At 44.2% G+C, this 13,374-nt stretch overlaps 1 protein-coding gene across 2 annotated transcripts in view; it reads left to right on the forward strand.

The window, feature by feature from the left end:
* Positions 1 to 13,374, forward strand: part of PARM1 (prostate androgen-regulated mucin-like protein 1) — a 105,641-nt gene that overhangs the window by 62,021 nt on the left and 30,246 nt on the right. The window contains exon 2 of one of the 2 annotated variants that reach the window (XM_008582195.1): positions 7,323 to 8,039. In XM_008582195.1, coding sequence (XP_008580417.1) covers positions 7,323 to 8,039 — 717 coding nt within the window. The remainder of the gene's footprint in view (positions 1 to 7,322; positions 8,040 to 13,374) is intronic. The other variant, XM_008582196.1, reaches the window with a different exon arrangement.

The following is a 13,374-nucleotide window of genomic DNA, read 5'->3' on the forward strand; positions in this document are numbered from 1 at the left end:
CCTCCCTCCCTCCCTCCCTCCCTCTCTCCCTCTCTCTCAATGCTTGCTGAAGTTCAGTCCATTTAATGTGGGGATAGTAAGACTAGTTTGGGTCAACTGATAGATGGCCAACATTTCAAGAACTGTGACTTTGGTCTATATCATCAATAAAGGGAAGAAATCCCCATAGTCTTTAAAGTGAAAACAAGCAAACAATAATAACAAAAGTCTGTTTAGAGGCCCATCTAAAATTTCATGTTATCTGGTCGTTTTTATGGAACTTACAGACAAATCAAAGGGAGGATGTATTTCTGCTACCGTGACCCAGTATATAAGCCGGAGAACATTTCTGGTTTTCAAAGAGTAGAGCATCCGTGTTTTTACTCAGTGAATATATATTGAGCACCTTCTCTGTGCCAGGCACTAAGACACAGGGACAAGCCCCAGTCTTTGTTCTCAGGGCCCCCAGCCTGATGGGAGTCAAGCGTGGAGGGAAATTGTGGCTCAGTGCAATGCACCAGACAGAGTCCGTGCAGTGCTGTGGCACACAGAGGAGAAAGGCTCTGCCAGGTGGTTTCATAGAGGAAGTCAGGCTCTAGGTTTCTCAGAACTGGGGGAATCAGGGCAAGAAGAACAGCAGGTGCACAGGCTGGGAGGCAGACGGTCACAGAACATGTCAGGAACTCACCGTGATTCAGATTGACGAGATCACAGGGTGCATGAGAGGTGGAACGGGGCGATCTAGAAGGGGCCATGTGTTGTACCAAGGACTTCAGGATTTATCCCAAGGACATTAGGGAGTCTGCAGAACGATTGAGGCAAGGCAAAGGGCTCATACAGTCAGGTAATGTTTGTAACATTACTCTTGTGGCCCACACTGAAGAATTTATTAGGAGAGATAGAAGCAAACTGGTGATTGATTGCCTTACAAATGGAGGGCCCAGACTTCAAAAGCACCCTCGCATTTCCCAGTTCAATACCATAAAATGGTTAAAAGGTTAGGCCTGGAGCCAGATGTTTTGGGTTCAAGCTTCAGCTGTACCATGTGCTAGCTGTGTGATCTTAGGGAAGTTACTTAACTTTTCTGGGTCTCTTTTTCATTATCTGTGAAACTGAAATAATAATGGTGCCGACTTTGTAGAGGTTATATTACAAACTAAATGAGATGATACATGTAGAGTGCTCAGTATAGGGCCCTGCATAGAGCACTCAGCTCATTCACTCATTAAAAAAAATAATAATTATATATATATATATATATATATATGCCTTTTCTGAAGCTCACCATGGTGGCCGTGTGGAGTAATTTAGCAATTGTCCAGCACTCAACAGCAGTGGGGCCTCTGCCAGGAGACCACAGGCAACACTCCTGGCTGACTTGGCAGCAGCAGAAGAGGGCTTGACTGTGTTGTAATCAAGTTTCACCAAATTTGCCAAAGCTCTGTCACATGTTTTCTCAGGTGCTTGACAATCCAAGGGCAGGGAAGGACACGGCCAGGGGAAAAAAGATAGGTGAGCAACACAGGTAATCAGATTGCCTGGGACTTTGGCACCAGCCCAGGTTGCTGCTCATAGAATGCAGGGAAAGGTGACAATGTTCAGGGCACTTGCTGACTGTACTCCTGATGCCCAGGCAGGTCAGGAGGTGTGGAACACAGACTCTCTACCCTACAGTGTCTTGTGACTCCTCCAGCTCTGGGAGATCTCGCCTGCATATCCCAGCCATCAGCCCCCAAATCCCTCATTCTAGCAAGGCAAGAAACAAAGGATCAAGCCAAACCCAAGCTCTTTCAAAGATCAAAGAGATGTAAACTGTGAAATCAGTCTCCTTCATAAAGGAAAATGCACATGGAAACAAATAATTTTCTATCCAAGTAAGAATTTGCTTTTCTTCCAAGCAACAATCTATCAGCTATTTTTGCAACATAAAAGCTTGAATCTGACCAAACTTCAGGAAAGACTGCTATTGGTAAACTTACAAGGAGGAATTTCCAATTAAGTTGGCCATCATGCCCTTAGACCTGACATGTGAGCTACACCTAGGAGATACCCTTCCCTGAGTCAGTCTGCTTCACCTCCGTGGGCCTGTAGCTGCCCAGGCAGGGCACTCCATAGCTGGCAATGTCACTCAGTTTTGAAACAATGCTCATTCACCTCTAATTGAGAAATTAATGAGTTCAATTTCTTCGTTGTTTTAACGCTGCCATTTCCTCAAGGAAATACTAAAACGAATTCCTTTCTTCAAATGAAAGTGGCTCTACTTTGGGTGGGTAGGTCTAGGGGGGCACTGTATTTTTTTAACATCTTCAGCTGCCCAGTCTCACATAGGTTCGTCCTCACCTACTCTGTAATTAATAATAGTGGTTGCTAAAGTGAATCCTTTTTGAGGCTGGGGCACAGTTTGTTGGTTGGGGAGTGAGGGGGTGGATGGTCTAGTTCTGACTCTGTCCCTGAACAATTCTTTCCAGGCAGACACTGTCCAATTGTTCCTCTTAGATGTGTAAGGTCAATTATGTCACTTCCCCCTGCACCCCTCATTAATCAAACGAGGAGTTGTCCTCACTCATCGACTAGGCCCTCTCTAGCTCTAAAAGATTTCTTGAAATCCTGAGAAAGTATACATTCTTACCTGTTTGACTTATTCCGTTTGGTATTCCTATGGCAACAAAAGTCCTACATATGAGATAGCAGAATTCATATTTCCTAAGACTATCTCAGTGATTCTGAATGTAAAAGGCTTAGTCCCCAATATGATGGCATTTGGAGATGGGGCCTTTGGGAGCTAATTAGGGTTAGGTGAGGTCGTGAGGGTGGGCCGTCACAATGGGTTAGTGCCCTCATAAAAAGTGACACCAGAGAGCTTGTTCAATCTCTCTGCACTCGCATTCACCAAGGAAAGGCCATGTGAATATACAGCTACTAGGTGACTATCTGCAAGCTGAGAAGAGGGCCCTCACCAGGAACTGAGTTGGCTGGCACCTTGATCTTGGTCTTTCCAGCCTCCAGACTATAAGAAATGTTTGAGCCACCTAGTCTATGGTCTTTAGTTACAGCAGCCCAAGCAGACTAAGACAGCAAGCATTCTCTAGGATAGTCATGGTGCCTTAGCCTTGGCCATCTTTGTGCTGAAAGACCCATCTTCATGCAGTCCAGGCAGTATGGAATGTATGTATCATCAAGTAAGGCAAAGCAGAGGCTTTTCATGCCTTATTTAAGTGAAGATAGCCAATATTGTCACACAATTTCATGCATTGTTGATTTGTTAGGAGTAGAAATTGCCTGAACTAAACTATAAAATATTTAAGATAAGTACTCAGTAGGTAGCCATGGGAAATGAAAGAGGACCTGCAGTCCTCTTTGGAAGCAGGCAGGGTAGGAATTATAAAAGTATATTAGTAAGAATTAAACAAGGAGATGGATGTCTCCAGAAACAAAACCAATTTCTAGAGCATGTCATTTTCATCACTGTAATGATTTCCATGGTATACATTTTAGCTCCACTGGAAATGACAATGTAAGTGTCACGCTGAACATCATATATCTTAAGTGACATCTTGTGCATTCTTACTCTTTCAGAACCAATTCAAATGTCATCTTTCCTGTGACTTTTCTAAATATCATTTGAAAATGACATTTGCATACTTTTACTTTCCATGGTCCCCATACAAAATTTATTAATCTTTCCTCAGGGCTCCCATTGCAACTTGGTTTTACTTTTATAAAGCATTTATAACATCATATTACAGGAAGTTGCGTTTCCTTTCTGTTCTGCTAGTTAATGAACTCTCTGATGGCAAAGCCATGGACATGGAAGCTACTCAATAAATGCTTGAATGAATGGATGGATGGATGAATGAATTGGTGCTCCTTTGTATATGACTGATTCCTCATTTATCTCAGTCTTCCAAAGACTCTTTGACGTGGCTGCCAGACTGCGGCTCTCTCTGCCTCCATCTGCCCATCTATTATATAATGCCAGGAACAGTAGTTAAACATTATCGTTTTTTTCTGTCCTCAGAATCTTTAATCAGCCGTGGCAGCTGCCAGGATGCAGAGCCAGTAAGCTCCAAAGGTCACATATGAAGATCCAGTGTTTTAATAATATTTGTCCCAACTGTTGTTTAGTCCATAATTCAAAGGTTTCTTGATCTGTATTCATCCTGAAACTGCTGACAGTTCACAGCTGCCAAAGACCACCATAACAACATGGAATATTATGTGGCCTGAGTTGGTAGGTCTTTCCTCCTGTTTACTAGGAAAGTAACTCTCCTATAGTTTATGGTCTTGACAACTCCTTGCAAATGAAATAAAACCAATTATTTATATGACAATCCAATTGTTAAATTCAGGATAGAATCTGGAGCACAACTTTCCAACAGCTCCTTAATGTGTTGTGTGGCAGAATCATGAAGTAAGCAGATTTTATCCTAAATAGCTGAATACCTCCCATTTAGTCTTTTCTCCCTTCCTCTGTACTGGCATCTAGCCCATGTTCTATTTCTTCTGAATCTTGATTTTGGTTGGCCCTTACATATATGCCACCTCCAAGGAAATTTCCTCAAGGTATGTAGGGTTAAGTAGCTGAAGACCTAACAAGACATCAGTCATAGGCATATGTCATGGTACAATGACCAAGGGTAAGGCTGAGCTTTTAAGCAAGAATCTTGCCCTTGAATAACACCAAGTAGGCAGCCCTCTCTGAAGAAGCTGTGACGGATATGGCCATAACTAAGTGGTATGTAGAAGACAGTGGAGAGATGTTGGAGTATTTGTGAATAAAGTTCTTAGGTTAATTCATTTTTCCACCCTTCCTTCCTTCCTTCCTTCCTTCCTTCCACAAGTACTTGTTGAGTACTTACTATGACCTGGTCATTGCCCTAAGCTTAGGAGAAACAGCAATGAATAAGACCAGGTCCCTGTGCCCTCACAGAGCTTACATTCTTATAGAAGAGAGAGATAATAAATATGTAAATCTTTAAAATATATATATAATTTCAGGAATAGACTACTGGTATTATGAAAAACAATAATGATTGAAAGTTATAGGGCCGGCCCGGTGGTGCACTGCTATAGTGTGCCGCTTGGGAAGCGCGGTGGCGCTCCCGCCGAGGGTTCGGATCCCACATACAGACCGGCTGCTCACTGGCTGAGCGAGGGGCGGGGGCAACACCGAGGGTTGCGATCCCGTTGCCGGTCCCAGTCCGGTACGAGCGCGACACTGAGGGTTGCGATCCGTTGCCGGTCACGAAAAAAGACAAAAAAAAAAAAAGAAAGTTATGGCATCTCCTCAAAAAATTAAGCAGAGAATTACCATGTGATCCAGCAGTTTCACTTCTGGGAATGTGCTCAAAAGAAATGAAAGCATTATATTGAATAGATATTTGTGCACCCATGTTTACAGCAGCGTCATTCACAAAGGCCAAAAGGTGGTAGCAACCCAAGTGCTCATCATGCCTGAAGAGATAAACAAAATGTAGTATATACATGCAATGGAATATTATTCAGGCTAAAAAAGAAGGAAATTCTGACACATGCTATAACATAGGTGAAACTTCAAGTCATTATGCTAAGTGAAATAAGTCAGTCATAAAAGGACAAACATTGTATAATTCTACTTATATGAAGTACCTAGAGCAGACAAATTCATAGAGATAGGAGAATGTAGAACAGTAGTTTCCAGGGGCTGGGGAGAGAAGGGAGCTGTAGTCTAATGGGCACAAAGTTTGTGTTTGGGAAGATGAACAAGTTCTGGAGATGGACAGTGATGATGATTGCCCAGTACTATGAATATACTTAAAACCCTTGAACTGTACTCTTAAAATGGTTAAAATGGTAAATTTTATGTTATGTATATTTTACCACAAAAAAAAAATTCCAAAAAAAATCTTTTAAAAAAAATGGGGAAGGGGCTGGAGTAGGAGGGATTTTAGTTAGGATTGTCTGGGAAGTCTCCTCTGAGGAAGAGGTGGCATTTTAGTAGAGAATAGTCAGAATGATGAGGGGAACATGGGATGACACTGGGGAACAATTTTGATTTTGTTCTACATGCAGCAGAATTCCTTTGGAGAGTATTGAAAAGAAAAAAAGAGTTACCACTTTAAAAGATCATACTGGCTGCTACGTGAAAGCAGATGAAGGGAGGAAAGCTGGGAACCAGAAGACCAATTAAGAGACTGTTGCCGTTGTCCAGGCTAGTGGTTGCAGCGGCTCAGGTGATGCTGAGATAAGGGGGAGGTGGTGAGAAGTGGTTAGACGGGGATTGTATTTTCAAGGTAGAGTCATCATGACTCACTGATGGATTTGACCTGCACTGTAGGGAAAAGAGATGCATGAAGGATGATGTCTCAGTCTTTATCTGAGCAACTTAGCAAATGCGGGTGTCCCATCTACTGAGATGGAAATGCCTAGGGGAAAAACTAGTTGGGGAATATTTAGAGGTATGGGGAGGCAATTGAGGGATGTGTTACATAGAAAGTGAAATCATATGTCTAGCAGAGTACTAGCACATGGATAGCTATTTATCAAATAATGGGTGAATGAATCAATGAATGAAACTGAATGGGTAAATGGAGGGAAGGAGGGATGAAGGAAGAAAGGAAACCCTCTAAATTTTACAAAATATGGAGAATATTTGGCAAAATAGTATTATCTTAAAGACCCCATGCCATAATTTGGGAGAACTGGGTTTCTGCCTCACAAGATAACCAAACCTCAGATTACTCCTCCCAGCTTTTATTCTGGCACCTCTCCGTCTTTCTTCCTCTGTGGGAAACATGCTTACCTGTTTGGTCATCCCAGCCAGCAGGCCCATAGCACTGGCACTCCTGTGCGGAAGTGCAGAGGGACAGCTCTTGAAGCAGGAACAGCCAATCAGTGAGCTCCTCTGCAGTGGGGTGGGGCCCCTTGCCAGTCACCCCACATCACCAACCACACCTCCCCATCCCTCTCCCAACCCACATGCTCTCAGCATCCCCACAGTGCAGGTGTTGTGGGGCTGGCCCCCCAGCAGTCCAGACAAATTCCCATAAGTCAGTTTCCCCAGAGGGTCATGGGTCTAAGCAAGCAGGAGACAAGATTAGTTCAGTCCACATACTGGCTGGTCTTGAGGTGACTGACCTACTAATTGCTTTTACTGAAACTTCAGGCTATGAGACTCGCAAGGGGAGAGCAATTAGTGGGAAGAAAATTTTTAAATTTCACCTTCACAATTGGGAGGGCACGATGCCAAATGAGAAATACCTGTGAAAATATTGTAAAACAGCCACAGGGCAACAGCCTTGCCTCTATTTCACATCTTACCTAGTTTTCACATATTAACCACTTTTGCACTGGCTCTTCCACAGGATGGAGGGTACAGAGTGTGCCTACATCGGTCCCCTTGCCTGTTTCTCTTCCAGCAAAAATTACCACACCGACCACCATCTGGACTGGCTCTCCACAAAACACTGCCGCGGTCACTGCCTCCCCATCCAACGGCACTCACAGCAACTCGCTACTCCCAGTTACAGCAGCAGCCCCAACATCTCCGCTCCCCAAGAACATTTCCATAGAGCCCAGGGATGAGGCGACCACCAACCCAGCTCCGAATTGGGAAGGCACAAACACAGATCCCTCACCTCCTGGGTTTGCGTCAACAAGCGTTGGAGTCCACTTAGCACCCACGCCCAAGGAACACAGCTCGGGCGCTCCTGAAGCAAGCGTGCCAGCTACAGGGTCGCAGTCCCCCACTGAGTCTCCCACACTCATCTCCCCTCAACCTCCAGCCTCATCACCCTCATCCCTCTCGACCTCACCACCTGAGGTTTCTTCTGCCTCCATCACCACCGACCACAGCTCCACTGTGACCAGCACGCAACCCACAGGAGCTCCAACCACACCAGAGTCCCCAACAGAGAAGCACAGCTCTGGCCACCCACCCACTTCACATGCCACAGCCAAGCCAGTGCCCAAGGAGAAAACTCCTGTGCCAACCAAAGGGACATGTGAGCCGATAGACACCGAGACCACCACCACCCTCCCCAGGGTGATTATGCAGGAAGTGGAACATGCATTAAGTTCAGGTGAGTCTCTGTCTAAACCGCTAGTGTTCATGACTGCACTGAGATGTTAAGAATGCAGTTCAGTTAACCAAACACAGTGGACTAGGTTTGAATTTTGGAGTGCAGCACCTGAGCTGAATTATAATTCAGAAGAATTACCACAAGACTGCAAACTTTATTTTTAGTGACTTCTTAGTTTCCACCTGGTATGTTATTCATTGCAGCCAATTGCCACCTTTATGATTTATCTTCACATGATATCAAAGGGAATGTAAGCACATGAGACTGTATAGCAAAGAGATTAATGATGTGGCTCTTGGACAAATTTCCTTGGTCTCAATTCTGGCTCCCGACCTTAGGCAATTTACTTCATCTCTCTGTGCCTTTATTTTTCATCTGAAAAATGGGGATAAAATAGGTTCTCCCATATACAGCTCTTGTGGAGTTCAAATGCGATAATATATAAAAGCACTTATAACAGTTCTCAGCAAAGAGTAAATGCTCAGAAATGTCAGTTATTATTCTGCTCATTGTTTTAAAGAAGGGTTTAACTCTTGGAAAAGCAGTCAAAGTAAGGTGGAGATGGAGAGAACTTGCTCGTTCTTTATAGTTACTGATGTATTTCATGGAAAAGAAAATAAATTTTACAAGATGTTACATTTGTTTTTATTCTCCCATCGACCATATAAAGTTAGTATTACTTTTATCTTCATTTTGCAATCCTTGAAATCACAGAGGAAAGACTTTAGGGTCTTTTCTGATGCCACATGCATCTGACACTTTTGTAAAGACTGTAAACTTTAGGGTATTGGGCAGGAAAGGGCTTTCATGCGAGCATTTGGCCTCTTGGTTGAGAAACAGTGAGGTAAGGATAGCCAGAAGGTGAAGGGCAAAATGGAGACGGGGCCCTTTCCCTGCATGGCCCTGCGAGAGGCGTGAAGTGAGAATGGAATGTCCAGACAGAACCATGTATGACCTGCTACGTCAAAGGAATGGCTGTCAGAGAGGAGAAATTTATATCTTTTAACAAACAATTAATAAACAACCACTGTAAAGGTAAACTGTGCTAGGTAGCAGAGGTGGAAGCGATAGAACTAAGATTAACAAAGATATGATTAGTTTCTCATGGAAGAGCTCACAACATAGTAAGGAAAGAAGTGCCAAAGAAATGCAAGTTCTTATTTCAGAGGCCCAGTATATCAGCGAGGACCCCAACAAAGGATAAAGATACTAACTACAAAGGTCTGGGTGGGGTGTCTTAACAGCAGGACTGTTAGGGGTCAGGCCTAAGAGGGAAGGAGGGGGTAGTGACCAGGACCCAGAGCAGAGAGCTCTGTAGAGCAGATCACCTTGACAGGAGCAGGCACTCTTGGTTGAGAGACAACTAACCCAAGGTTAACCTCTTTGGAGTAAAGGGAATAAATACTCTGCCCTCTCTCTCCCTCTCTCCTCTGATATGCAGCCAGAAGCCAAGGACAAGGGATGCCGCCCATGGATATAGTCTATACAGGTCAGCCTCCTGGAGGACTGCTCGGAGCCAAGTGGAGGAGGGTGGAGAGGATCTGCAGAGGTGAAGGAGGAAACCTATTGGTTCCTCAATGCAGCCCATCCCCACTGGCACCCTGCTTTACCTCCAGGCCAGTGCTCACCATGCTGCACCTGGATGTGTGCCTTCTGCCTCTGTCTCTACCCTAACCCCCACACCCCATGCTCCCAGCATGCAGGTAACAACATCTCTGGCATAGGAACCTGGAGCAGAGTGGGTGTCAACTTTGACTCGGTGTCTTAACAACTGTCTCCAACAAAGGGGCCATGAGAGTACAGGCTTGCAGGCCATGGCCCGTCCCTTCTCTAGTTCCTGCCCTCACCACCACCTGTGTACACTACTTCCATTTTCTAACTGGTCTCCCTCTCTTCACTCTGTCTCCTCCAGGGTACCTTAGACATGGCAGATTAATATTACTGAGCACAGAATCTGAGCTTGGCACTCATGAATCTCCACAGTCTAACACATCTACTACTTTCTAAAGTACCCTAGTTTCATGGGCTGGATTTTTCCAAGACAGTTCTGTTCCAGTATTTTGCCTTATTTTTTAGAACATATGTCTTGGTATCCTCAATTCTAAGCCAGCAGGGTCAAGAGGCACAAAATAAGTAGCACAGTTGGGTCATGAACCTTCATAGTTCTTGGGAGTATTGCACACAGTAGGAACTCCAGAGTAAATGAATGAAGGAATACTTGAGTGACTGGGGAAGAGATAGGTGTGGCAGGTTAGAGGGAGATCACCGAGCAGGGCCACTGTACGTTTTATAGACCAAAGAGGATTTATCTCTTAGGATCTATTAAATCAAAATATACTTATTGTGCATCTACCAGGACCTTCTGCATGATGCAAAGAAGTACAAGACCTGCCCTTTGAGATTCTATAGTTTAAGTAGGAAGAAAGGGCACAAACACGGGTATCTCTGAATGCCACTCCTTAGTTTCTAATCTGAGAATGAACTGAGGTGGGTGGAAGTATCTTTGGGGCAATGTGATACAATCTGTTCATTTCAAAGGTGAAGAAACTATGTCCCAGAAGTTTGAAGTGCCTCACCCAAGGTCACATGGCTCAGTGGCAGAGCTGGGCCCAGAGCCCAGATCCCTAAACCCTAATCCTGCTTTGCCACCCAGCATTGCTGCTCTGTGCCTTCATCAGCCAGCAGACCAAGCAGCGCTCTGAGAGGCTGTGCCTCCAGATTACTATTTTGGGATGTTCTTGTTTAGGTATTCTTGTGCTGTCTTTAGTAGTGGTAGAAATAATACCACACTTTTGTATAGTGTTTTCTCTGATTGTGTGTAGCTTCACATAGCATATTTCTATTAATCCAAGGACCCATCCACTCAAATATCTAAACATAGTCACCAATGAATAATTCTGAAACAAGGCAAATGTTATGGGCATTCAATTTGACTAGAGGAATCAAGGAAGGCTCCATGATGGAGGTAGCTAGAAGCTGAATCGCAGGAGATAAAGGGAACGGGGGCCTAAAGAGAGATGAAGGGGATTTGGGCAACGGAGTTTTGGGTGTCTGTGCACAAAGGCTGCACACGCCTGGGTTCACAATCCACCCTGCGGCTGTAAGCACTGAGACTGCTCTTGTCTAGAGGTTAACTCTCAGATCGGGTCTGACCCGACCTGTCAGCAGCATTTGACCCAGATGAGCACTGCCATCATCCTGGAAGCACTGCCTCAGCCCTGCCTCCAGGACACCTCACTGTCTGTGCCGCTTTGCTCCACCCCTCCCCTTCCCACGCTAAGCAGGGCGGGCACCCCACTGCTGTCCCCCACCCCCAGTCCCTCCACTTCTCTCCACACTCACTCCTGAGATGATCTCATCCCGGATCGTGACTTCAAATACTGTCTGCACACTGATAACTCTGACATGTAAAGTTCCGTCCCTCTTTTGTTTCATGCAGCTAAAGATATGTATGCCCAGCTATCCGCCAACTCCTAATCTCCACTTGGGCAGCTCGTAGACATCTCACGTTTCAGATGTATAAGATGAAATACTGATTTCCTCCACTCTCAGTCTGCTCCTCCCTCAGTCTTTCCCTTTCTTCTTTCCATTCCTCAGGTCCAAACCGTGGTGTAATCCTGGACTCCCTTCTTTCTCGCCTACCGCACATTCAGTGCATCAGATCTGGACTCAAATCTCGCCCCTCTGCCACCTCTCACCTGCGTTACTTTAATATTCCTGTACCTGATCTCACTACTCACAATACCCTTGCCAGAGAGATCTTTTTAAAACTCAGATCCTGCTGCCCCTTGGCTCTACCACTTCCATTGCTTCCCTTCTAAATCAGAGTAAGAGCCCAAGCCTGTGTCAGGCCTGCAATACTCAGCACAGCCTGAGCCCGCATGGCCTTTCTGCTCTCACCTGCTTCCACCTCAAACACACAGGTAATCTTACCGTTTCTGGAACATAAACGAGGATACTACTGCCTCAGGGCCTTCATGCTTTCTGTTTCCCCTGCCTGAAACTTTCTCCCTCCGGATCTTTAATGGCTCACTCCCTTTCATTAGTCAGGATACGGTTAGCTGCTACCCCCCCCAGCAAGGCTTTACTCACTCTCCTGTCTGAAGTAGTGCCCCCATCACCGCTGATCTCCAACACTGCTTTATTTTGCTTTTTATCACTTACCACTTTCTGACATCATCTCATTTATTTGGTAAGTCAGTGTCTGTTTTCTGCCACTAGACTATCAGTTCCATGGAAGCAAGGACGCTGTTCACAATAAGCAAGACGTAGGTTACATTTCCAGCCCCTAAAACAGAGCCTGACACATGGTAGACCCTAAATAACATTTGCTGAATAAATGAGTGAAAGACTCAATCATCTAATATCAGGGAATTTATTTAATCTCTCTGAGCCTCAGTCTTATCAGTAAAATGGGGTAAGGACAGGATTTGCATGATGGGGCAATTAGAAAGTTTAGATGAGAGAATAAATTTATAGCATAGTGGCCATCAAGCAATAGCTTAATGGATGGCTATGGTTGTTATCTCCTATTACTTACTGTTGTTGTTATATTATTATTACTGTCTTGCTAATGAGATTATTATTATATTTATCATATTAAAGAACGTCCCCCATCTTGAACAAACATTTATTGAGCTTCTACTATGAACCAGACATCTGGCTAAGTGTAAGGGATATAGCAGTGAATAATATAGTCACTTTGCTTACGTACATTACAATGTAGCATGTAAATGGCACACAGCATAGCAAGTAATCTAGTTTGGCGGCTCCCAGACTGTGTGAATCCCTTCACTGCAGATGAAGAAGGAAGATTTCAGGATAGGTGTTACAGGACACTGCATAGCAGGATAAGACAATTAGTTATACTTTCAGGCCATTGATAGTCACCAAAGGCTTTCAATCAGGGGAAGAACGTGCTGAGAATGATATTTTGAGAGTATTCGACTGGCAGGAATATGTGTAGCATGTTTCGGGAGTTCAGGGCTGGAAATGTACACCAGTTGATATCTATTCTCTGGTTTGTCATTGTGACTAATAGGCATGTCAGTTTAACTTTAAAGGCTCTTAGCTAAAAATTGAATACAAGAAAGGCAATATTTCAGGTCATTTTGGCTTTTCATACTATGATCATTGTTTATTACAATTATCCTGTGCAGAGACGTGAGATTCATATTCATATGAGGTTTAGTGAGAATATGCATGTTCCGGGAATTGAGCTAGTGGCTGACACAGGTAGCCCCAATCTGATCCTCAGAACATTCTGGTGAGAATGTTATAATCACAAAGAAATGATAAATGTTTAGGTGATACATATGCTAACTATTCAGCTTGG

This window comes from Galeopterus variegatus, unplaced genomic scaffold (genome assembly GCF_000696425.1).
Source record: "Galeopterus variegatus unplaced genomic scaffold, G_variegatus-3.0.2 Scaffold2535, whole genome shotgun sequence".
Taxonomy (NCBI): domain Eukaryota; kingdom Metazoa; phylum Chordata; class Mammalia; order Dermoptera; family Cynocephalidae; genus Galeopterus; species Galeopterus variegatus.